This window comes from Lutjanus erythropterus, chromosome 21, assembly GCF_056507025.1.
Source record: "Lutjanus erythropterus isolate fLutEry1 chromosome 21, fLutEry1.hap2, whole genome shotgun sequence".
Taxonomy (NCBI): Eukaryota; Metazoa; Chordata; class Actinopteri; order Lutjaniformes; family Lutjanidae; genus Lutjanus; species Lutjanus erythropterus.
In genome coordinates, this window is record NC_139337.1 from 20,234,651 (window position 1) to 20,257,389 (window position 22,739).

General features: G+C 39.5%; 2 protein-coding genes across 4 annotated transcripts in view; both read left to right on the forward strand.

Moving 5' to 3' along the window:
• The first annotated feature begins 4,027 nt into the window (after window positions 1-4,027).
• On the forward strand, window positions 4,028-8,301 carry slc35g2b (solute carrier family 35 member G2b). 2 transcript variants are annotated; one of them, XM_084747785.1, is made up of 2 exons: window positions 4,028-4,351; window positions 5,534-8,301. In XM_084747785.1, exon 2 carries the CDS (start codon window positions 5,561-5,563, stop codon window positions 6,812-6,814), a length of 1,254 nt encoding a protein of 417 aa, XP_084603911.1. In that variant the 5' UTR covers window positions 4,028-4,351; window positions 5,534-5,560; the 3' UTR covers window positions 6,815-8,301. The 2 variants fall into 2 exon arrangements, with proteins under 2 accessions (XP_084603911.1, XP_084603912.1); XM_084747786.1 differs by having other exon boundaries at window positions 4,028-4,264.
• Window positions 8,302-11,181: 2,880 nt separating this feature from the next.
• Window positions 11,182-22,739, forward strand: part of nck1b (NCK adaptor protein 1b) — a 33,598-nt gene continuing 22,040 nt past the window's right edge. For both annotated transcript variants that reach the window (XM_084747035.1, XM_084747036.1), the window contains exon 1: window positions 11,182-11,410. The gene's annotated coding sequence lies outside the window, so the exon portion shown is untranslated. The remainder of the gene's footprint in view (window positions 11,411-22,739) is intronic.

A 22,739-nucleotide genomic window follows, 5' to 3' on the forward strand; every position in this document is an offset into this window, starting at 1 on the left:
TCTATGACAGAACATCATGTAAAGTCAAGTCAAGAAAACAATGATTCAAACTAAGTAAGTTATGATTGATGCATATAAACGGTCAGGAGAGTGTGACAAATCTACAGCTCATGAAAAAAATTACTTACTATTTTTGTTGTTGTTGTTTTTATATTTTCAATAAATGCAGCAGCAGATGTTGAATCTTCTGTTGTCCTGGTAGGGAGAGGGTCTAACTGAGCGTGTGCAGTATGAGTATCATCACTCTAGCATACTGGAGGGATAAGACTTTCTTACAACCATCCCCTGTTACAGCTGTCTGCAGTCTACCCTAACTAAGCTACCAAAGTTCAGGCACCACTGAAATATGTGCAGGCAAGAAAGCACCTTGCAGGATATGGAAATGAAAATGCTTGAAATGTCAACCTAACAAAAAGTCCACAGCATGAGTTTCTGCCTAAAATCCCCAACATGATGAAACCAGTTGGATGCCCTTTTCTAATTTCTGTTTTCAAACATGACAAGCTTTGAAACAAAATTAATTAGACTACCCATAGAGCTCAATTTCCAGTTTCAGCCTTGTCATTTCCAAACAGAAAATGGTTCGTGTTGGTGTTGCTTTGTACTAATCAGTGCATAACCTCCATGAGTGTAATTCTTCACAGAAGAAGTACAAAGTTTTGCACATGACTTGAGATGTTTCCACTCATTAACCACATGTAGTGCAAGTGGAGTGTTGTTCCTTGTCACAGATTCTCAAATCATCACTTATGTATGCTGGATTTTAGTGGCACTGAAACTTACTGCACTACGGGGCATAATAACAAACTTGACCTGCCCTCGCCAGTAATTAGTCTTAATTATGTGCTCACATCTGTTTTAAATGGTCCTTGTTCACACATTTAACTAATGAGCTCAGCCGATATGAGGGATACAAGCTACATGTATGTAAAAAGACTGAAAAAGACCAGCACTCTCCATACTAGATGATATACAGTGCAATCTATATACAAGAGCAGTGGAGCTGCCTGATATAAAATGATTGTAGTCAGGATTAGGGAAGCTTAACGTGTAGCTTTCTCCTGAGACATATTTAATAGAGCAGATTTTTCCCCCTGTTAAGGGAGATAATAAAAAAAACTCCAGCATTTCACTTCCTTGAACTCTCCTCCAATAGTCTGAATTTTTCTTCAAATAATTCAGAAAAACCCTCCATGAATTTCTTATGGCAAGATTATGCACTGCAGATGATGAAATGAAGAGGCACCGTGCGATTGCTTCCCAGTCTCAGTGTGGTTCAATGAGCTCTGAGTTGCAATTTATGGTGTTTTTTTTATCCCCTCATTTATTCCTGTGGCTCAGATACTGGATGCTTAAGCAGTTACAGCTTCATTCTCACTCCAAATTGGGGTGTTCCCTCAATAGCTTCAGACAAAAAAAAAAAAAAAAAAAAAACATATAATCAGCAAAAGACTACAAAGATCACAACCAATCAACCTTTCTTGCCAAGAGTGAGATGTGAAGATTAATACCTCTCTCATGTATATGCATTAGTTCAGAAGGTTAACTTAGCCTAGCAATAAGACTGGGGGCTCAGAAAAATATCCGCCTATGTTAATGAGACATAACATAATGAGCTTTAGAGCCACTGGTAGGTGGATTTTTTAATTTTGGATAGAGTCATGCTAGCTGTCTTCTCTCATCTTCATCTCATATGCTAAGCTTACTGTCTCCTGGCTGTTGCGTTTTATTCAGCAGACAGAAATGAAATTGTGTCCACTTCCTATCTAATGCTTGGGCCACACTGGCTGCATGTTTCGTGACGCACACGCACTGCTGATGCAGCCAGTGTGACTCTGGCATAACTCTAGTCAAGAAAGCATTTAAGAGTATTTTCCGAAATGTCAAACTATTGCAACAAATGTGGACTCATTCTGCAACATCTCGACAGCAGCATCATATTTTGTGAGGCTGGTAAATCATGGATTTATGTATTGCTCTGAAGAAAATTCAAGCAATATTCATTGATGTTTTAATTAATTTGAGAAACACATAAATATGAGTGGCACAAGTAGTCAAATGTACTCAAGCATTCACTTTAACTATTTAATGTGACATTTCTTTATGCCAAGTTTGCTTTTACACCGACCAATTATCTATTTATCTCATGCAAAGTTGACTTATTCATAAAGATAATGAAACAGTCATATACGACCACAATTACTGCACCCATAATAGGTCAGTTGAGTGCTGTAAAGTTCATATTCCCTACAGCCTGGTTTATGGTGCCTGTGAATAGCTTAATACAGTAAATGTTGACACAGAGTTAATTGCCACAGCATCACAAATCAGCATCCATGGCGCTCTGTAGCCTATGAATTAAAATCACAGTCATGTTACAGCAACAGTGGCAGCCAGTGGCAGAATGATCTATATTACCAGCTGAGGTTCCTGTTGCATCACCCTGGGGTTAAATGCAACAATCTAATTTTAGTGTTTTCAACTTCCCCCATCTTGAACAGACTATAAATGTATGTCTGCCTTTCATCAACATCTGCTACCCACGCTTTACTTTCGTTACATCAGTATTCATGACATTTATTTGGCTTCTTTTCTGCAGAATGGACCATTGCGTTTAGCGTATGAAAGTGATGGTTAAAGTGATCTTTCTAAAGACAGATAGACATGTCTTGTTTTTGGGCTGTTGGGTACAAGTGGTGAACTGAGCGCTGCACACAGGAGAGAACCACCGGTCTCATGAGAGGCATTGGAGCTAATGAGAGGCTCCCAGAGAGGATTATGGGAATCCCAATCACTTCAAGCTTGGCACCAAATAAAATAAATCACCCAGAATCTATCTGCAGATGCCAGCCAAACAAAGATGTTGCAAATATGGCCGTAAATAAGCGATGTAGCGTGTAGTGTGTCATATAAACTGGGTTGCACCAACAAGGATTAAATTGTAAAACCTGATTAAATCGAGGTTTAGCTTTAAATTATGTTTCACCAAAGTTTTCAACTAGCTCCAAATTAAGAAAGATTCAGTTTCTTTCTTTAACTCAGCTGATAATTCAGCCAACAAGTTTTTCTCAAATGACGGGAAATTAGAGCTTCTCTGCCAAGCCATCACAAGTATGCTAACTAGGCTAACTAACGTTTTATTTGGCTAGCAAGCAATATAACTTTTGTTAACTTTTTTACCAGCTAGTGAACAGTCCAACAGGTTTGTTTTGTTTTGTGATTGCTTTTTAGCTAGATAGCACACAATGATTTTTTTATTATTATTTGAACTACCTAGCATACAATACTTTAGCTAGCTGGAAAAGGCTAACATGAGATGGCAACTAATACAACATTTTTTGTGATTGTGTGTTTTGATTTTTTTTTTTTTTTTTAGCTACTTTTTAGCTTGCAGGCAAACGGTGTATCATTTAGTTAACTTTTTTAGCTAGCCAGCAAAATATTCAATATTACAATACAGAGTAGTTGAAAGTTAACAGTTTCCCACCCCCTTTTATATTTACTAGGTCCCTACAGTACTCAAATTTATTTTTATTTATTTAGGCCTATTTATTTATTTTATTTTGGGTATGCAAGCATCTCCATGTTTATTTAATTTCGGTTTACATGAATAAACTTGGATTTACTAAACTGAGATTAGTTTTTAATTGTGCAACAGCTTTGCTTAATTTTAAACCAGGATTTACTCATTTTAAACCTAGTTTTGCCAAACTCTTATTAGATGTAATCTTAGATTAAATTCATCTTTGTTGGTGCAACCCAGACGGTTTTAACTGATGCATGTTGAAGATGGGAAATGAAGTGGAACATGGTTGCAATTTTCTGTTTCCATCATCACTGTATATTAAATTCAGATAGGGAAAATCCTGCCGCCCTCTTAAAGTGGATGGGTTTAAATCTTATAAACATGATGAAGATGATGATGATGATGACTGGCCGACGCACATCCCTTTTCCCTCCTGGGGGATGACGAATATGAGCGGGTCTAGGTAGGGAGCAGTCTTGGGGAGGAGGAGGAGGAGGAGGAGGAGGAGGAGAAACCACTGGCTGTGACAGTGACAGTTGCTTCAATCCCCACCACCACCACCACCCCGCTTCACCATCATCACCATCATCATCATCACCCTCAGCAACAGCAGCTTCAGCTTCATCAGCAGCAGAGGCAGAAACAGCGTCCATCGACAGCGTGGAGCAGAGCAAAATAAGCATCTTCAGGAGGCGCTCCACTCGAGGGGGAAGATGGGGAAATGGCAGCTGACCGAATGTAAGGATCAAGAAATCAAACGACATCTTCATTTATGATACAAACCCGCGTTAATGCAACAATAGGAACTATTTCAAAGAACAAAAGGTAAGATATTTGCAGATATCATTTTTCATTTTTACAAAAGTGTAATAAAAAAAACATCCTTAAAAACGTCAACCGGCAACGATTTGACTGGAAATCCACGCTTTTTATGCCAGTTTTAGCGAAAATTAAACTTGATTTTAGTCATTTATTTTAAAAGCTATTGGATTCATCAACCCAAATGCTGATATTTAAAGAGAAATTATCATTTTTGTTCGTGTTTTTCTGTCCTAAATGTCTGAAAATAACATTTTTGACCGGTTTTGTCAGCTACAGATTATAATCCATCGTTAAATTGGCTTTAAGTGTTCACAGCATTGCTTTGAGGTGTCTTTTTCGACTTATAAAGACAAAATGTTTCCTTTAACATGACCATCCCGCGACCTAGCACCAAACTACCGTCGTTTATTATTAAAAATCAAGTTATATTTATGTATATTTTTTTAAAAAAAGGAGGAGCGACTGCATCTAAGAGGAGAGAAAGAAAAAAAGAGTATCAATCTGCCCCCTTGTGGTTTTGATTCATGCTGTGTCTTAAGGAACTGACAGAATGAATGAAGTAATAATAATAATCTTGAAAAAAATAAATAAAATGGTATTGCTTCTGACATTTATATATTTTTTCTTTTTTTTAGATAATATGTTAGTTTTGATGACAATATTTGTTAATCTCCCCCTTAAACCAAATCTGTCTGTTTAAAAGGAACCATCAGAAATCTCTCCATTCAAAATATTCAGCACCATTTAACCATTTCACACAGTCCTTTTTTCCAGGGTTTACTAATTTATGGTCTGCAACATCTCCATTCATCTCATACGTGGCCCACATTCATGTATCATCCCCTCTGTGGTTTCCCGTTATGTAATGTCATCCCCATCAGACTGCATCAGCCTCAGAATGTTTGCTGCTCTGCTTATAGGAGCTCACATGGGATATATATAGACGTGACACAACACAAGTGTAAGGCTAGGCAGAGTACAAAGGTAAAAGAGACAGGGGTGACAACTGTGGGCTTTATCTGTGTGCATGCATGTGTGAGTATGTCAACATGTGTGTATTGGGGGATGGATGCTGAGATTGCAAGTGATGAATTATGCAAACATTTTAGGAAAAACTCTGGTTTTGTCTAATTAGGGAAACAAAACTGCACCAGAGGGTAAACAGTTTTATTTCATTTTTTTCAGATTACCCCCTCTGACGTATAAAGAAACATGGATGTATCTTCATCCTCGCTGCAGTATGGATCAAAAAAGCGGGTCAAGATCCACCCAGACACGGTGACAGTGAAGTATGCCACTCACTTCCCCCAGCCTGGGGATGAAGGGTACGATGACGCACCCTCTTTCGAGGACTTTGGCGCCTTCGCGGAGGCTAATGTGGGGAAGAGACTGGTGTCAGATAGCAGCAAAGGTGGTAGGACTTTCTTTGGGACCATGGAGACGCAGCCAAAGCAGCCAAACGTGCAAAAAGACAAGGGGGTCGGGGGCCAGCTGGCCAGTTTTGGTGAGGCGAATGTGTTGGCCTCCAGGGTGACCTGGATGGCCTTGTTTGGGGCGGCGGTGGCTCACGGTTGCGTGGCGCTGATTACTCGTCTAGCAGCCGACCGCTCTAAAGTGCCATCCCTTGAGCTACTCTTCATCCGCTCCGTGATCCAAGTGCTGTCCATCCTGGTGGTCTTCTACTACCATGAGGCACCATTTGGCCCCAAGGGTTACCGGCTGCGTCTCTTCTTTTACGGCGTGTGCAACGTAATCTCAATCACCTGCGCCTACACCTCTTTCGCCATTGTACCACCCAGTAATGGCACCATCATGTGGCGTGCCTCCACCACAGTCTTCAGTGCAATCCTGGCCTTCCTGCTGCTGGATGAGCGGCTGGGCTACACGGATGTGGTCACGGTGGTGGGAAGTGTGTTCGGTCTGTGCCTGGTCATGGTGCCAAACGTAGCAGACGAGGAGAAGTCCAGGCTGGGCTTCTGGAAGGAGGCCTTTGGCTACACAATGACAGTGATGGCCGGCTTGACCGCTGCCCTCTCCATGATCGTCTACAGGGCCATCAAGGAGCGCGTCAGCATGTGGACGGCGCTCTTTACCTTCGGCTGGACGGGCACAGTGTGGGGCGCCTCCACCATGTTTATCATGCAGGAGCCCATCATCCCTCTGGACGGGGAGACCTGGGGCTATTTAATTGGGATCTGTATCTGCTCCACCGTGGCGTTCCTCGGAGTCTACTATGCTCTAAACAAGTTTCATCCAGCCTTAGTTAGCACCGTGCAGCACCTCGAGATCGTGGTCGCCATGTTCCTCCAGCTCATCGTCCTGAGGATGATCCCGTCCGTCTATGATGTCATCGGAGGCTTGGTTATCATGATCAGTGTGTTCACTCTGACGGGAGTCAAGCTGTACAGGGTGAGCAGGGCCATCCGCCAGGATTATCAAGAGATCCTAGACTCACCCATCAAATGAGTTTTAATATGTCGGTCTTTCTATTTGTTTACAATGTTGCTTGGTTGTGCAATTTAAAGAATGTCTGGATCTTCATCTGATGATTTTTGTATTGTGTTGTTGAAAGGGTGCCAGTTGTGTAACTAATGTCTTAATATTTGTGTGTGTGTGTGTGTGTGTGAAATAAAAGACAAATGTAATATGGTGATCATTTCTCCCTGATAGTACTGCTTTAATGTCAAACTGTGTCGAAGACCAAAATGTCAGCAAAAAAACAAGAGTCGGTTTAATTTTTGTGATTTATTTTTGGTCCAACATTTGAAAGCATATTGAATCTGGTCTTGTGAGTGGCAGTGTAAGATGATATGCACCTTTCATGATGATAACATCAGCAAGGTGTGGTGTATCTCTCTGTTGTCACACTGCCACACTTGTCACACTGTGTAAATGTCAGCCCAGAAAACGTTCTCACTACGTACAAGGAATGAAAGAATAAAATAAATATCACCCACATTTCATAAAATAACTGTTATTGCTTTTCTTAGCTGGATTGATGTAATTTCTTCAAATGAAATGATATAGAGGAGCCGGCATGTGAACAGGGGTGGATATGGTGATTTTATGTGCAGAGATAGAGGCTTTGTCATATTGAATATAATATTGCTCATCTCTGGGCAAAATATGGCCGGCGGGCCAGATCAGGCTGACTCAAAGGTTCTATGTGGCCTGTAAGGTCATCTAGAAAAACACATAAAGGGAGAGTTCACCCTAAAATCATTAATACACATTTTTTTCCCTCTGGTTTATAATGCCTTTTAGCCATGTAGATTGTTTTGGTGTGAGCTGCTGAGTTTCAGGAGGACACCATAGAGGAGTCTGCCTTCTCATGAATATATTGTACTAAATGGAACATGTCTTGTGGTGTTCAAAGCAGCAAAAAAATATACATTTGAAGAATTCAACTGCAGTGCCCCTTAACAGAAATCATGACCCAGTTACTCAGGATAATCTCCAGTCCTTGTTGCGACCAGTTTCATGAGGGAACTACTTTCTTTCTAGAAAAATTAAAAATAGTTCTGGTAGATTCGACTGCAGAAATAAAGTAGTTCTCACATGAAACTGTCACAACAAGGCCTGTGGATTATCTTCAGTAAGTGGGTTGTTATTTCTGCAAGGAGACTTTGCTGTTACATTTTTCAAATGTATTTTTTGGCACATTTTTTGGCGAGTGCCATCAATTTCCATTACATTTGTGTGACTGACATCTCTACAGCAAATGCCTCCAAAACTGTGCCAATCACACCAAAACAAACTGGATGAATTAATGGCACTACAGGCCACAGGGAAAAAATGTAATTTTGATTTGTGGGTGAACTGTCCTTTTAATATCATTTTACCTACCATTAAACCATTATCTGGCCTTTATTCTGAAAGGGGTCAAAGCTGTGTTCATTGGTAATGATACTGAACTGTATCCTTTACATTAAACTGTAATTCTATTTACTCAACACCACACGTCCATGTTTACATTGTTCTTCTTCTGTTGCTGCTACTTTCATTGCAGCCGTTATCCAGCATTTTTGGACCCTGCCAATAAAAACAATTAGCCCATAATTCATGATATCACAGTTATGAAAGGGTGACCAACAGTAGCAAGTACATTGCTTTGTTACCCAGCTATTAGCTCATAAACATCAATGTGCCGGTGAGCCCCTCTGACATATTCCATTATGAAAGATTCAGCCATTATTAGGACCTTATATCACATTTGTGTCTAGCCTGTGGCAGCCTGACCAATATCTCATTTTAAAATGTAATCTAAATTTAGAAAAGAGGCTGTGATGCAACATTTGTGCACAGGAAAACTAACGCTTCACTATATACTATTTTCTCCCAGCAATATCTTGTGCACAAACTGCACTTTCTTACTACTCCTCTGTTTGTTCTGGCCTCAGCAGCTGCTTGATATTTGACACTAGTGATTACATCCCTGGACACTGCTTCTGTTTACTTTCAGACTCATATCAAACTAATGCCCAGAGGCAGGTGCACTGTATTGAATTAAAGTCCCCTTTAACAACATGAGACCATCTGCTTTTTCTGTAGTGGACACTTCAGTGACTCATCAGCAGTGTTTCCTTTCTCCGAGTTAAAAAACCAAACCGAGGCAGGCGGTCTCTGTGATTCCCTTGAGGCAGAGCAAAAAGTGATGGAATGAAATAAAGACATAATAATATATGATGCAGAGTGGACAAAAGAGGACACGGTGCATGATGGGATGCAAAACTGACACAACATGGATGTTTCACTAACAGCCCAGCAGGTGGCATTCACAATCCACTTCATTACTCAGAGTGAGCTGATGTAATGCTTTAATATGGCAAATTCTGAGGGTAATTAGTGGTTTATCCAGCGGTTAACAATATTCAGCTAAGGGCTGTTACTGCATCCAAAGTATTTAAACACATGATATTAGACAGTGGGTTTCAAACTGGGGTACAGGGACCATCGGCGGTCCTTGAGTAGGTTATAGGGCGCCTTAAACAAAAAGAGGGACAGAATATTTTAACTTTTATCACATTTCTTGTAAGTTGGAACAACAAGTGAAGAAATAGGGTTGGATGTTTCAATTTATTGTAATTTGTATCGATCCTAGCTTGATTACTGATTGATTATGAAGACTTTATTGTCTTAAACCTAAAAATAAAAAGATTACTCAGAGGAGACAAAGTCTTTTCAATTCGGAGGTCCATTCTCTAATGTGAATCTATTTCAGGGGTCTTTAACATGAAAATGTTTGGACCCCATACTTCAATGTATATCATCCAAGTCCTTTTCATTTAGTGAGCAGGAGTTATATGAGTTGTTTTATGTGCTATAAATTTATGACACTCTGCTGAACGTTAAATTTATCTCTCTGGAAATAATCAGCGGTGTGGTTATGACCTCACACATAGCAGAGGTGTTGCTGAGATCAAATAATTATGTGTGATGACAATCTGCAACCACCAACACAAACACATAGAAATAATGTGAAAATGTCTTACTTTCACATTCTCTCTGTCATGTAACATTTTCTCTGATCTGTGGTCGGTAGTTAAAGTTTATTTTCAAAACTTTAAAAGATGAATAAACTGAGATAAAGTGGGTTTAGTCTCCAGTTATATGTGTTGTATTACAGCCTTGTTTTGAGATGGAGTTTTGGGTGCAGAAAGCAGAATACATGTAGAGGAGGCCCATCTGTTTGAGCAGGAAACAGATTGCATCCTGCAGCGAGCTGCACAACCTTCCAAATTACTCTGCAACCCTCTTCACCACAGACATGTTTATTAGAAGTACCATCATTTCCCAGGAGGGGCCTGGATGGAATTTAATGATGAGTTATTGTATAAATGCGTGTGAGCTGCACAATACAGATGACTGTGCATTTTTGTGAAAGCCTCAAAATACTTGAATTTCCAACAATTAAACACATCTATTTATTACATGAGGTCATACTTTTATCTTTATTATTGGCATCTAACAGTGAAATAGCTGATTGAAAACCACAGAAATTATTCTATTCAGGTGATTACACATTAATGAAAAAATGTGAATATTATTTCCCATTTCTACCATAGATCCTCTTAAGTGCTACACACTTAACCTTTAAGCTTTGAAACACATTTTAAGACTATTTGATACATTTTATAGTATTTAATTTGTAAATGTGAATTTAACACATTTATGTAGTTGTCATTTCAAAATAAAGTTGTAAGTAGTGCAGAGTATAACTTTCACTAAATTATACAGAATGACACCTAAGCTGCACTTATTGCTCAAACAATTGGACAGCAGATTCTAAGCCAAATAAATACATTTGTGAGTTATAATAAGATTATTTAATGATAACTTTATTTCTATAGCATTTTTCTATAAACAAAGTTTTAAAAAGTGCTTTACATACACTTAAAAAAACAAACCACCTCCCTAAAATACAACAATAATTCATATACATATATGTGTGTATATATATATAAAATAGTACAAGATGGGTAGGTAATATATGAGGTAAACAGGTAAAAAACTAAATACATACCAAACAAAGACATTTTTAAGAGCAGACCACAATTTTACCAACAAATGTCTGCCAAGTAAAACATAATATGATATGTCTGTCTATCTCTCTTTCCATGTACATGTTTCCTGTAGTAATTAGGTTTAGTCTTTAGCCTCAGAAATCGAAAAACATGATGGATGCTTGTGGGAAAGGCAAAACATCAGCAGCTGCAGTGTGATTGACTGACAGTGCTGCTGTCCAATCACTGGAGAGTCGATCCCGCTGCAGCCAATCGGATGCGAGCGGGCGGTGCCTGGCGTCTGAACGGCTTGTGAGGCTGCTGCTAACTAGCCTAGCTGCGCTGCTGAGCAATGACATGCTTTGATACAGAAATGCTATTCCAACGGGGCACAGCAGCGTCTCATCAGCTAGGCTAGCTTCTTGGTGTGGAAAATTAACAGGCTGCTAGCTGAGACTCTGGATATCATTTTGCGTGCATCCAGTTCCAGTCTGCGTGACGTTTCTACACGCTGAATTATTTGTGAAGGAGAGAAGAAGAGGTGGCCATCAGCAGTCGGGTAAGACGTGGTATGACTGAGCAGGGTATGAATGTGAGTGAAGCTATCTGAGCCAGGCTACCGCACTAACGTTTCTCAGGAGAGCTACAGGCTAGCCCCTGCTGCTGCTATCCTTCAATTCACCGACTAACGTTATAAGTCACGTCGGCTAGCAGCTAACTGTTAGCCCAGACAAAAACCAGTCTGTCTCTGTGCCAACATGGCCAACATACTGTTAGTCAGCTGGCTAGCGGCTAGTTTCGCTCTAACCGAGATTTTTGTAACCGTTGGACGCATTTCATGTGATTTTTTTCCTTTGGCAATCGGTTGCCAAGTTAGCGTGACACGCTGTCAGGCTTAAGTTATAAGATAAAAGCTCAGATAAAACTGCAGCACAGGCTATATATGTGGCCACACTTCATTTAATGCAGTGCACCACGTTAAGTAGCGCTTTTATATCTGAGATTGAAAATGGAGAAGACGCCTTAACGTCAGCCACTGTAGCACGGTTTACAAAGCAAATTACTGCACTCACAATTATCTTGTATTCTCTTGAGCTTGTGCTATTTATGTAATGTTAGCAAACCTAATGCTCAAGTTTTAAGTTATTGGGTGGTGTGCACTGATTGGATCCAGCTTTGTCATTGTCACGATGGAGGCATTCCCTGACATCAACTAATTTATGAGTCCTTGTACTTGTGTCAAAACGACAGTTAGCTGTGATTTTACACACATAAATGGTTATTGTAGTCAGTCTGTCACCTCTTATTTGTCTACTTATAAGGTCTTCTGCTGATTCATTGGAATCAGGGAATCATTTCATCATAAATTCATCTCAAAGGAGATGAATGAAAGATATATTTATGGCTACAGATATGTTGTTTTGGCTGAACAACAGTCCCAAACCCAAATATAACCCACTGCTTTAAAAGCCTTGAGTACAGCTTTTCTTTCAGATAGCTGATTTTAAGCCAAATTAGTAAGTAAAACATGCATATGTTTATAAAATATATCTTCTCTATCTCTAAGTAAGAGGTTAAAAGCTCAGATAAAACTGCTGCACAGACTATAAATGTGACTTAATTTCATGCAGTGTGCATGTTAAGTAACACTTTTATTTCTGAGATTGAAAATGGAGATGCCACCTCAGCGGCAGCCACTGCTTTATAAAGCAAACATCTAATTTACTGTACTGACACTATCTTGTTGTAGTTGTATTATGTATGTAACATTAACTGATTGGAACCAGCTTTGTCATTGTCACAGTTGAGGCATTGCTTGATATTAATAACTAATTTATGATTCCCTGTACTTCTAATAACAGCAATTTAGCTTTGATTAAACCTACATTAATGTTGATTTTAGTCGGTTTATCACTTCTTGTTTGCCTACTAAGAATTCCTATTATTGAGACATTTTTCCAAGTAGTCCAAAGTGATGGCTTCAGATATCTTGTTTTGACTGACACAACAGTCTCTAATCTGTTTACAACAATTACATAAAACACAAGAAAACAATACATCTTTCACTGCTGCAAGTAGCAGTAATTTGCCTTATCAATTAATCTGCTGATTGGTTTCACAATTAATTGTTTAATCCATAAAATGTCAAAAAGCCATAAACCCAAAGATAATCTGTGTACAATTATATAAAACACAAAACAAAAGCCCAGAAAATTGTCACATTGGAAAGTGTTACTAGAGAGCAATTTCTGTGTTTTTGCTGATTAATTTTTGTCAATGGACTTATCATTTCCTCTCTCATTCATAAAGGGAAACTAACGTACTAGTAGGAAAATGTCTGCAACCTTCATTTATCTTGGGAGACTAGTAATAGGTAGGCAAATGTACTGTGTAAGTGAAACCATTTCTGTTTTTGGGCAAGATTTAAGATAATTGCTCTCTTTGTTTATCTCCTAACATTGTTTCTACCTTACACAACCAAAGCCAGACTAAATGTCATGCTTCGGTAGCACAATGGGCGATAAGGCTGTATAATTGTTGGCAAGCTCTTGTGGCGCATGTTTGTATGGCCTGTTACAAAACAGTACTGTGAAACAATCAGCAGATTAATATGGCTCAAGTATATTATCTCACATATCAATTTGAAGATATGTGGTTGGTTGGAACTGAATGATTTAAGTGGGTAACGTGTGTCTTTCCAAACACCAAAGGTGGGGTCTTTATGCAGCTGCTGAATGGTATAGTTTCTGTAATTATTGTCACACTGACAGCACTCTTCACAGTCTCTCATTAAGGTTTCAGGGAGGTGAGAGAGGGGGAGACATTTGGTCTTGTGTTTCTCTGTTCTCAGTGGGAGTCAGAGGTAGGATAGCCACAGTTTGCAGAGAAAGATGGTGGAGACCTGCTTACCAGCATGATTTGCTTGAAGGCTGATATTATTTTTCTCTTTAGTGTTGAGCCCAATTTGTAAGACATGTGAAAATGGCTATAAGGGGACCTGTGGAGCATATTTGCACCTATCAGCTGCCAGGTCATGAGCTCACATTCACCCTCCTGAACTAAAGCTTTCACTATGCATGTTAATATTGCAATAATGTGGCCCTTTAAACTTAATTTGTCCTATTTATAGGTCTGTTGACTCAGATCCCCTCTAACAGAGCCCTTGTTTCAGTGTTATGGCAGCATAATCATATGGATATATAGTGATGAGCTCTTTTGTATAAGATCCTGCCCTTGCTTCTTTCTCAGTGGCCTCAAGCAGCCAAATCTGTCTCCATAGCCTAGGGGAAAATACCAACTGTGCATTTTCATGATAGCCAAAAAACTAATGTGGCTGAAAATTTCCCTCGTCAAATGACAAGCTCGGGAATCTTCTCTATCAAGTGACTTCAGAGTTCTATTGAAATTGAGAAATGGGGGAGATTTTGTTTTTCGCAATTAGCACTGTTCTTGCTTGTTATCTCCCTAATCTCAGTTACTGCATACACTCTTCCATTTCCTCATTTTCTGTCACGATTTTGTTTCTTTCTGTCTGAACTTTTTTTTTTGTCATTTTTATTTGACTGCCCATGCATGCTTGAATGTTTGAACATTGAATAACAAAGGTAGTTTCTATATGTCAACCAAGGTCCCCTGTGGAAAAAAAGAATTCAGTCCTAAGAACATAACATTACAATATAAAAAAGTAAAGTCATCAAACTGCACACAGTTAATGTGAAGTATGATGACATCTCTCTCTACTTCTCTAAAACTATGTGCGGTTAAGAATTTTGCTATCTTTTCTCATTTGAAGTAAGTGATTTGACTTCCTCATGTAGGAGAAAAGAAGTGTGCAGTTTCAGTGGTGTTTTCTCCATTAGTTCATTATGGTTCGGGGGTTTTCTTTCAGTGGGTTTTGGCAGTGTAAAAATGAGGATGTGTGTATTTGCAACTGCGACTTTGATTGTGTTGACAGCAGTTCTTGTGTATCCATGACTAAAAAAGGAACATGTCATGATGTGTTCTTATTAGTGTAAATTTCTGTCTAGATTTAAGTAGAACTTCAAGACACAGCTGCGGTTTCACTTTGATTGCTATGTTTAGTCTGCCCACGTCCTAGATATTTGTGAGTTTTCGAACTAGCTGTAGGTGTAGACATGAAACAGTATGAAAATTTCATATCCTGCTTATAGTGATCAAATTATCATGGTTATCAGTATTATTGTGGTATTGTTAAAATGTTCTGATAATATTCAAAAAGTACTGATACACACTGAAATCATTTAACTAAATCTTATATTGAAAACCTCAACGTTTTGAAATGCATCATGTGATTTCAATGTCTTCATCGGCAAAACAAGACAAAATGATGTTGCATGCTATGTGTCTGCCACTGAGAGAAAGCACCATAATTAAACAATTAGATATTGAATGATGAAACATTTAAATGATTATTAAAATTTGAAATGGTGATCCTAATCTTTCACTCTACCACAGAGTAGTAAGAGATCTAAGCACATCTGAGGACCTGAAATCAATGACCATGCGAAGACCTATTCAAAACTTAAAATGGTTTTCATAGAGCTGTATTATATGGCGATATTCTAATTAAAACATCTTGTAACACATATTTTTAATAAATAATTTGGACTGCGTAATATAATGGTACACATAACAACCAAGGTCTGCACGGCCAGAATGTGTAACTTTTAAGCTCACACCATACAGATCAATTAGCTGGCCATGATGCGTCTGCTCGTACTGAATGTAAACATGGGCAGATGTCCAGTGACAGTTCCAATGAAGTTTGTTCAAATGGAACAACTGCATAATTGACAATGTTGACAAAAAGAGAGAAAGCAGTATTGTACTTTCTGCAACTGTACTTTGAACAGAAAGTAAAAAAGATGCAGACAATATGGTCTGTTTATATGAAAGCATTCTCAGTTAAATTATTTCAAAATAAGCTTGATAGATTGCCATGACAGCATGTGGGAAATTGGATTGTGGGACTGCTTACACTGTAAAAAAAGATGACCAAAGCTTTAGACATGCTGGAAATCTAGTTCAGGTTGTTGATTATTCAGGCAGTTGTCATTTCAAATTGTTTTGATGGTGCAAGTTTTTGCTTGTAGAAAAATGCAATCATCCCAGTAAAAATTGGTTTGTATGGCCTCCAACTTGTTCATCTCATGGCCCTTTCCCCTCTGGTTCTTGAAATGGTTCCGTTCAAAATTCTTGGCACCCCAGTAGCTCAGCTGGTAAAGCGTGTGGCCCATGTACAGAGTTCCTCAGCAGCAGCTGTGGGTCTTCTCCCCTATCTCTTCTGCATTTCCTCAATGCTCAAAAAATATGCTTAAAAAAATTATTGGAACCATGGTTTTATCTCCTGAACCAGCCCGTAATTCCACCAGTTTCAAGCGGAACTATAGTAATCAAGGATGCATCATAAACAGAGGGCGTTGCAAAAAGCACAACAACCTGTAGAATGTGATATGCCTACTTTAGTTCCCATGTAGAATCTGCTATTTTGGGTTCCGAACCAGTGTACATTTGACAAAAATGTTCTGAACTTAGGACATGTTGGTTTAACCTGTCAGTGTCTCTGGGTTTGATCCTTTGTAGTTTGTAACATGCATTGACATCTGCCAGTGTCCAGGTGACAAGTGGTGGTTTTAAGTGAAATGACATGAGACAGTTTTGCAAAAGAACTTCCAGTTTCATCAAGCACAGTCTTCCTAGTGTTAAAAATCTGTAGAGGATGCTTCTCAGTCAGGCAGCACAGAGGTGTGGGTTTCTGTGGAAAAATGTTTTCTTTCTTGTCTCTTTCTTATCGAATATCTTGCTGATCTCGTTGATTTGTGCAGACCCCAGATTTTTGTGGCATCACGATGCAATCTGGAATGTCTCCTGCTCTCGAGATGCTTATACACAAGTTTCAACACGTGGCCCTCCCAGACTTGTATCCCAAGTGGCTAGTTTAGTCCTATTGTGACAGCACCCTAGGGCTCATATTTGCCAGGTTGTACGAAGACTGAGAGGAAGTGAGGGTATCCATTTCACCTCTCTGACATAGGCTGTCTGGGATTATTATCTTGTGGTTTACAAATGATCTGCTATTTTGACTGTAACAATAGCTTTTTCCAGAAGGCTACAGTTGCAATGAGGTATACAGCTACAGTACACTGTGTGGTGTGGCCCGATTTAGATTTTATGTGGATCATCTCTTTTACTGACTCCTTAATGCTACTAGTAGTTTCAAGTAGCCCGACACCACACAAAACCAAACCACAAACAGCTTTATTGTACTGTAGTACTTGACGTTAGGAATCCTCCCGCTTTGTAAACTTAGATTAGTCATTGGGAAATCCCCCAGAGCTCTCCAAGTTGGTGAGGTAACCTGGAGGTTCATTTTGATCCCAGATTGCTTGGATGTGGCTATCATTGGACCTGGTAGCTGTAAGCAAATAGGCCACCCAGAACAACAACTGGCAATGACAGCAACCAGCAGGGTGTGGATGCGGATGTAGCTCTGCTGATGTAGGTGGGGTCTGAGGAAATATATCCTTTCTTCCAGAGAGGTATTATGTTCTGATAGGTATTTGCTAACAGAGAGGACGTAAGTGTTTCCATGCCTGCAGGCTGCTACTGAGGCCAGTTGTTTAATGACATTTAGCTCATTTAGTGTAAATACTGGAGAGTAATAATTAGATAATGTGTGAGTCTGGCTTACTTTCAATGTGTTTCTTCAAATGTAGTGGTCTTATTTCTAAATTTAGCCTGTTTCCTTCAACCACTTCGGTTACGTGTTTCTTGTGGTGTATGATAAGGATGCTTTGATCAGGCTTTTCAGGGCTGATACGGATCACTGATTTACTTTATTGTGACAATCTTGGTTTTCTTTTTTTGTCAGTAAGCTCTCATGTAAGAAACTCTGTGAAGACAACACTTTTGTCTAATGTTTGTCTCACCCCCTTTTATGTTGATCTGGTCTTATCATTCCTAAATAAAGGACTACTTTAGACATCCACACATAAAGACGTTTAGCTAAAATTGGATTTTTATCAACTGCTTCATGCTGTGTGGGCATCTCATCCTGTTTTCCAGCCACAAAAATGGCAAGTCAGTTCACCAATGCCACCTCTCTGTGGGCTAGACAGAAACATCCAGTCTTATATTTGTGAAGTGGAGAATATGCAGCCGTAATCAACGGGGAACTGAAAATGGGGAAGTGAAAAGTTATGTGTGTTTACATACCTTATCTACATTATGATCTGTTTCTAATGATTGTAAAATTTAGTAATGACTATTCTCTAGGCGGCACGGTGGTTAGCACTGCTGCCTCACAGCAAGAAGGTCCTGAGTTCAAATCCCCCAGCTGGCTGGGGCAGGGCCTTTCTGTGCGGAGTTTGTATGTTCTCCTTGTGTCTGCGTGGGTTCTCTCCGGGTTCTTCGGCTTCCTCCCACAGTCCAAAGACATGCATGCTAGGTTAATTGGTGACTCTAAATTGTCCGTAGGTGTGAATGTGAGTGTGAGTGGTTGTCTGTCTGTGTGTGTCAGCCCTGCAATGAACTGGCGACTTGTCCAGGGTGTACCCCGCCTCTTGCCCAGTGTCAGCTGGGATAGGCTCCAGCCCCCCGCGGCCCTTCGGGAATAAGCGGTTACAGAAAATGAATGAATGAATGAATGAATGAATAAAAACACTATTAAAATGTTGAGGAAATAATTAAATCTATTTATTTATTTTGAGTTAACTACTGTTCTGCAAGATGATGCATTGCCCACAAAACCCCGCCTTCTCTTACATACTCACAGTGCTGCCTTCTTCTTGTCACTCATCATGTTATACTTATCTTTGAATAAATATCCAAAATTTTATGCCCTCAATGAGTCAGCTTTTCCCCATTAACATCAAATATTGATATTGTTAAAGGTATTGTATCAACATTAGAAATTCCAGTATCGTCTATCTAGAAAGTTGTCAATCTGGCAGTAATGACGGGAACTCATCTCCACAGTGGGAATCACATGACCAGTAATGTGGTTATCGTCACAGCCCTACCTCCATTCCTAGTGAGTGTCCTTGCAGATTTTAAAATCTGAACCAAAACATCACAGAATCAACCAACTTTAGCTCACCCACACACAGTAAGGGCTAAAGTTGGCTAGCTAGTAGCAAACAGTTGGCTAGACCATTTGTAGCCAGCCAGCCAGTGATAACTAGTATGTATGGTGACAGCATGAGAAGATGTGCCCTGATATAGTCCGCGCTTGGTTCAGTTTGTCATTTGCAAAACAGTAGTTAATACATACATACATAACATAAAAGTCATTTTTGTCCCATGGAAGATGTCCGTTCATCCCAGATACATTTTCTACTGTCTTCAAGATGATGGGACATTGCTAGTCTTGAGCCCTACCATAGATTTGATTGAAGAATAGTCTGTGATTAAAGTTCAGTACGTGTAGCTCTAGAGTAATTAAAGAGGTATTTGGTTATACATTATCATTTGGATAAGATTCCCCTAAGCTTTATAAATACTGCTCTTGTCTTTATAAATAATTTCTCTGTACAATAAGTCAGAGTGGCCTGGTTAGACTTAACATGAGACTTTGCATTTAGCGGCTAAATTGCTATGCAAGAACATATTTCAAACAGTGGCGTTTGTGTACGCTTCTCACAGATTTGTTTTGAGCACAGAGGGAGCCTTTTGATGTGAAGTTGGCTTAAAAGACGGCTTGAAACTTTTGGTGTTAGTTGTTGCTATGAGAGTAAATCTCTGGCAATTCTCAAAGGACATGAGCCCCGGTCTATTTTAGGCCATTCTCAACTGCTGAGGGTGATCCCGAGGGGTGGATAACCAACTGGTTTCACACAGTCATGAGCCTAAATGCTTAGCCCAAAACACTCTAGAGTCCCCCTGCCCTCAAAGTTTAAATATGATAGTAGAACAATACAATTAATGTTAATGGGGAACGTCATATTTTCTTCCTGCAGTAGAACACTTGATCTCGCATCTCTTAATTGAGGTAAATTACATGCACCAACGCAAGGCAAAGATAAGTTATCTGAACTCATCAAGCAGGTCAAGCCTGCACTGTCAGATTGCATCACTTTCCCATCATCCGGTCACCCTTGTGTCCACACTTCCTGTCTCACAGCTGGCCTGCCAAGTCTCCCATGACCCTTTGCTGCTATGCTGCTGTTTTGTTTTGAGAGAATCTAGGACAGCTGGGATGAGATGCAGTCTCATGGGCTTCAGTTGCCGCTGTTCGATGTAAGAAAAAGAGCACAAGCATGTATTCATCAGTTCATCGCTGTGTCTGTACTGTCCTTTGGTGAAGCAGGCCTTCCCCCATGGCCAAAATGTGAATTTTGGTGTAAAATTGGAGGAAGTGCAGCAGTGCCAGAGGGGCTGAGTGAGCAGTGAGCATACAGAGCACATTCCAGAAGGCAGCAGAGGCTGTGATTTTAGCAGGCTGTCACAGGGATTAGGTTACTCTGTCTGCCTCTGTGAGCTCATGCTGTTGCTGTCTCAATGCCTCAGCAATCCTGTGGAGCAGTGCTACACTATTTGCTCCCACTGCAAAGAGAGACAAGGATCCATAATTCTTATCTGAGGCTTGTTTACATTACACAGTAACCAGTTGTTGTGACTTCATTTTTACAAAGATCCCTGTGATGGCAGTCTGGTAAATAAAGTCAAAGTCATTGAGTGGAATCCACACTTAATACTTTTCCATGCTTTATTGCATACCTTTATTATATAGTGCATTTCCACATAAGCCGCTGGGTGTGCTCTTTGACGAGATCATCGCTTTTGTATTTTTTCCCCTCAGAGATACAGGGGGTTGTGGCAGCAGCTGTAGACTGCAGGATGTGGTGAACTCATGTCATTGTTGTTTCATAGTAACTCGCAAAGTTGCAGCCTGCATCTCTATCACCACTGATATGCAGTTGCTGTGGTTTGTGGTTTACTGTGCTATTTAAGCCTTTTTCTTTACAGTTTATTGACAAGCAAAAATGTATTTTCTGAAAATTCAAGTAGAAAATCACTACTTTATTTTTTTTTTTTAATTTGTTGAAGATAACTGTGTCAGAATTGGGTTAGTGGTCTCTTGCTGAAGGGAAACAGCTGTGACCACTGTTGACACTCTTGAGTACATAAGTGTATTTCTGATAGAGCACTGGTTGACCACTGGTGCACAATTGTTGCTATGGGAGTAGATAAGATGAGCTCACTGTATCAGCTTGGTATTTAGCAGTTAAAAGTTGTGTATACTTGCATGACACAAATAGGCTCACCTCTACTTTGTCAAACTATTCTGTCATGTAGTATCATCAACACAGAGAATTCAGTGTTTTATTGTTGCCAGTGAATTGAAGATGATTTTTTTTCCGCATGGGGCTGCTTTACAGGTAAAACATCAAAAAGGACTAAATTGCATAACCACTCATTTTTTATTGTCAGTTGATTGATTTTCCTAGTTAACTAGTAACTGTCAGTTCAAGTCAGTAGTTGACTACTCATTGCACATTTATATTAATTTAATTATTTAAATACATATTTTTGGGGGCCAAAAGCAAGTCGCCTGTTAAATGTTAATGGCAAAATCAATAACGCTAAGTCTGAATTTGTCACTTGTAGTAGCAGTCCAGTGACTCAATTGTTACAAGAGAAAAGGCTTGGCAAGGTGCAGATCCTGAAGTCCTGAACCTGCTGGCCTAGCTGTTGCGATACCGATACTATTATCCAAAATGCCTTTGATACTGCCTGAAATGCTGCAACAGTTATCTGTCTGTGCACAAATCCGATATCATGAAATTCATTGGCTGCAAAACAGGGCCCTTACGCTTCCCACAGCAGTGACCCAGCATACACCAAGTGTTTTTTAACCTGAGCTAAGTCACACAACAATCATAGCACATCCATACAGGGTGAGTAGTGTAAAGCTATTAAACTGTTAATAAACATGTATTTCTTAACACACTGGTGTTGGATTGGTGCTTGGTATTGGTTTAGGTATCAGGAAGCAAAAAATGGTATTGGAACATCTTTACTGCACATTGATTGTACAGCAATATAAAGAGGTCACACTTGGCTTTGGATTTTCTGACATTTTGTCAATTGATTTAGTCAATAAAAAGTATAATCCAGAGTTTCATCAATAATGAAAACATTAATTAGCTGCAGCCCTAATCAAACTAACGGCTATTAAGTTGCCCAATTCAGTGTTGCCCTACCATAGTTACCAGTAGGTGGGCTTCCCATTTGCTGTTTTATAGGAGCTTTAATGAAGTAAGCTGTTGTTAAGATGGTATTGATGCAAATAGAATACCCTCTGCTGGTGCTTCAAACTGCTGGTGAACCTTTTATTGTGAAGCCGCTGCAGACACACTAAAATTCTCTGTTCATGTAAAAATAAAATATCATGCTGGGAGTTTTCTTTTCTGTCATGGCCTCAGTTTTGAATATTTTGAGGGAGGAGTAGTTGCCACAAAGAAGTAGCCACAGTTAGCTGGGAAAACCCTGCCACCAGATTTGACCACCTGTCTACCATCAATGTGGTCTGGTCGTCCTTGTTGACAACCACAAAGCTCGTGCATACAGATTCTGTTTTTGCTTTATGTCTGGTACCCAAGTTATTTCCGGAGCTTGACATGCTTCTTCAAAACATCTATATGACTGGTTACTCATCACAAGGGTCATATGCTGTTTGGCTGAGAGCAGTGATTCATTATGTCATTACATTTAAGGCAGTCTTCCTAATTTCCAAATCAGCAACTGTGTCCTTTTCACCTTGAAATTTCTGGATTATTCTCCTACTGCTGCATGCCTTTCTGAATGATCACTAAATCAGCTTTGTTTTATATATATATATATATGCCTATTTCAAATGTTAAAAT

Bases quoted from the DNA above. Each gene is read 5' to 3' on its own strand.
- slc35g2b (XM_084747785.1), top strand. From the start codon at position 5,561: ATGGATGTATCTTCATCCTCGCTGCAGTATGGATCAAAAAAGCGGGTC.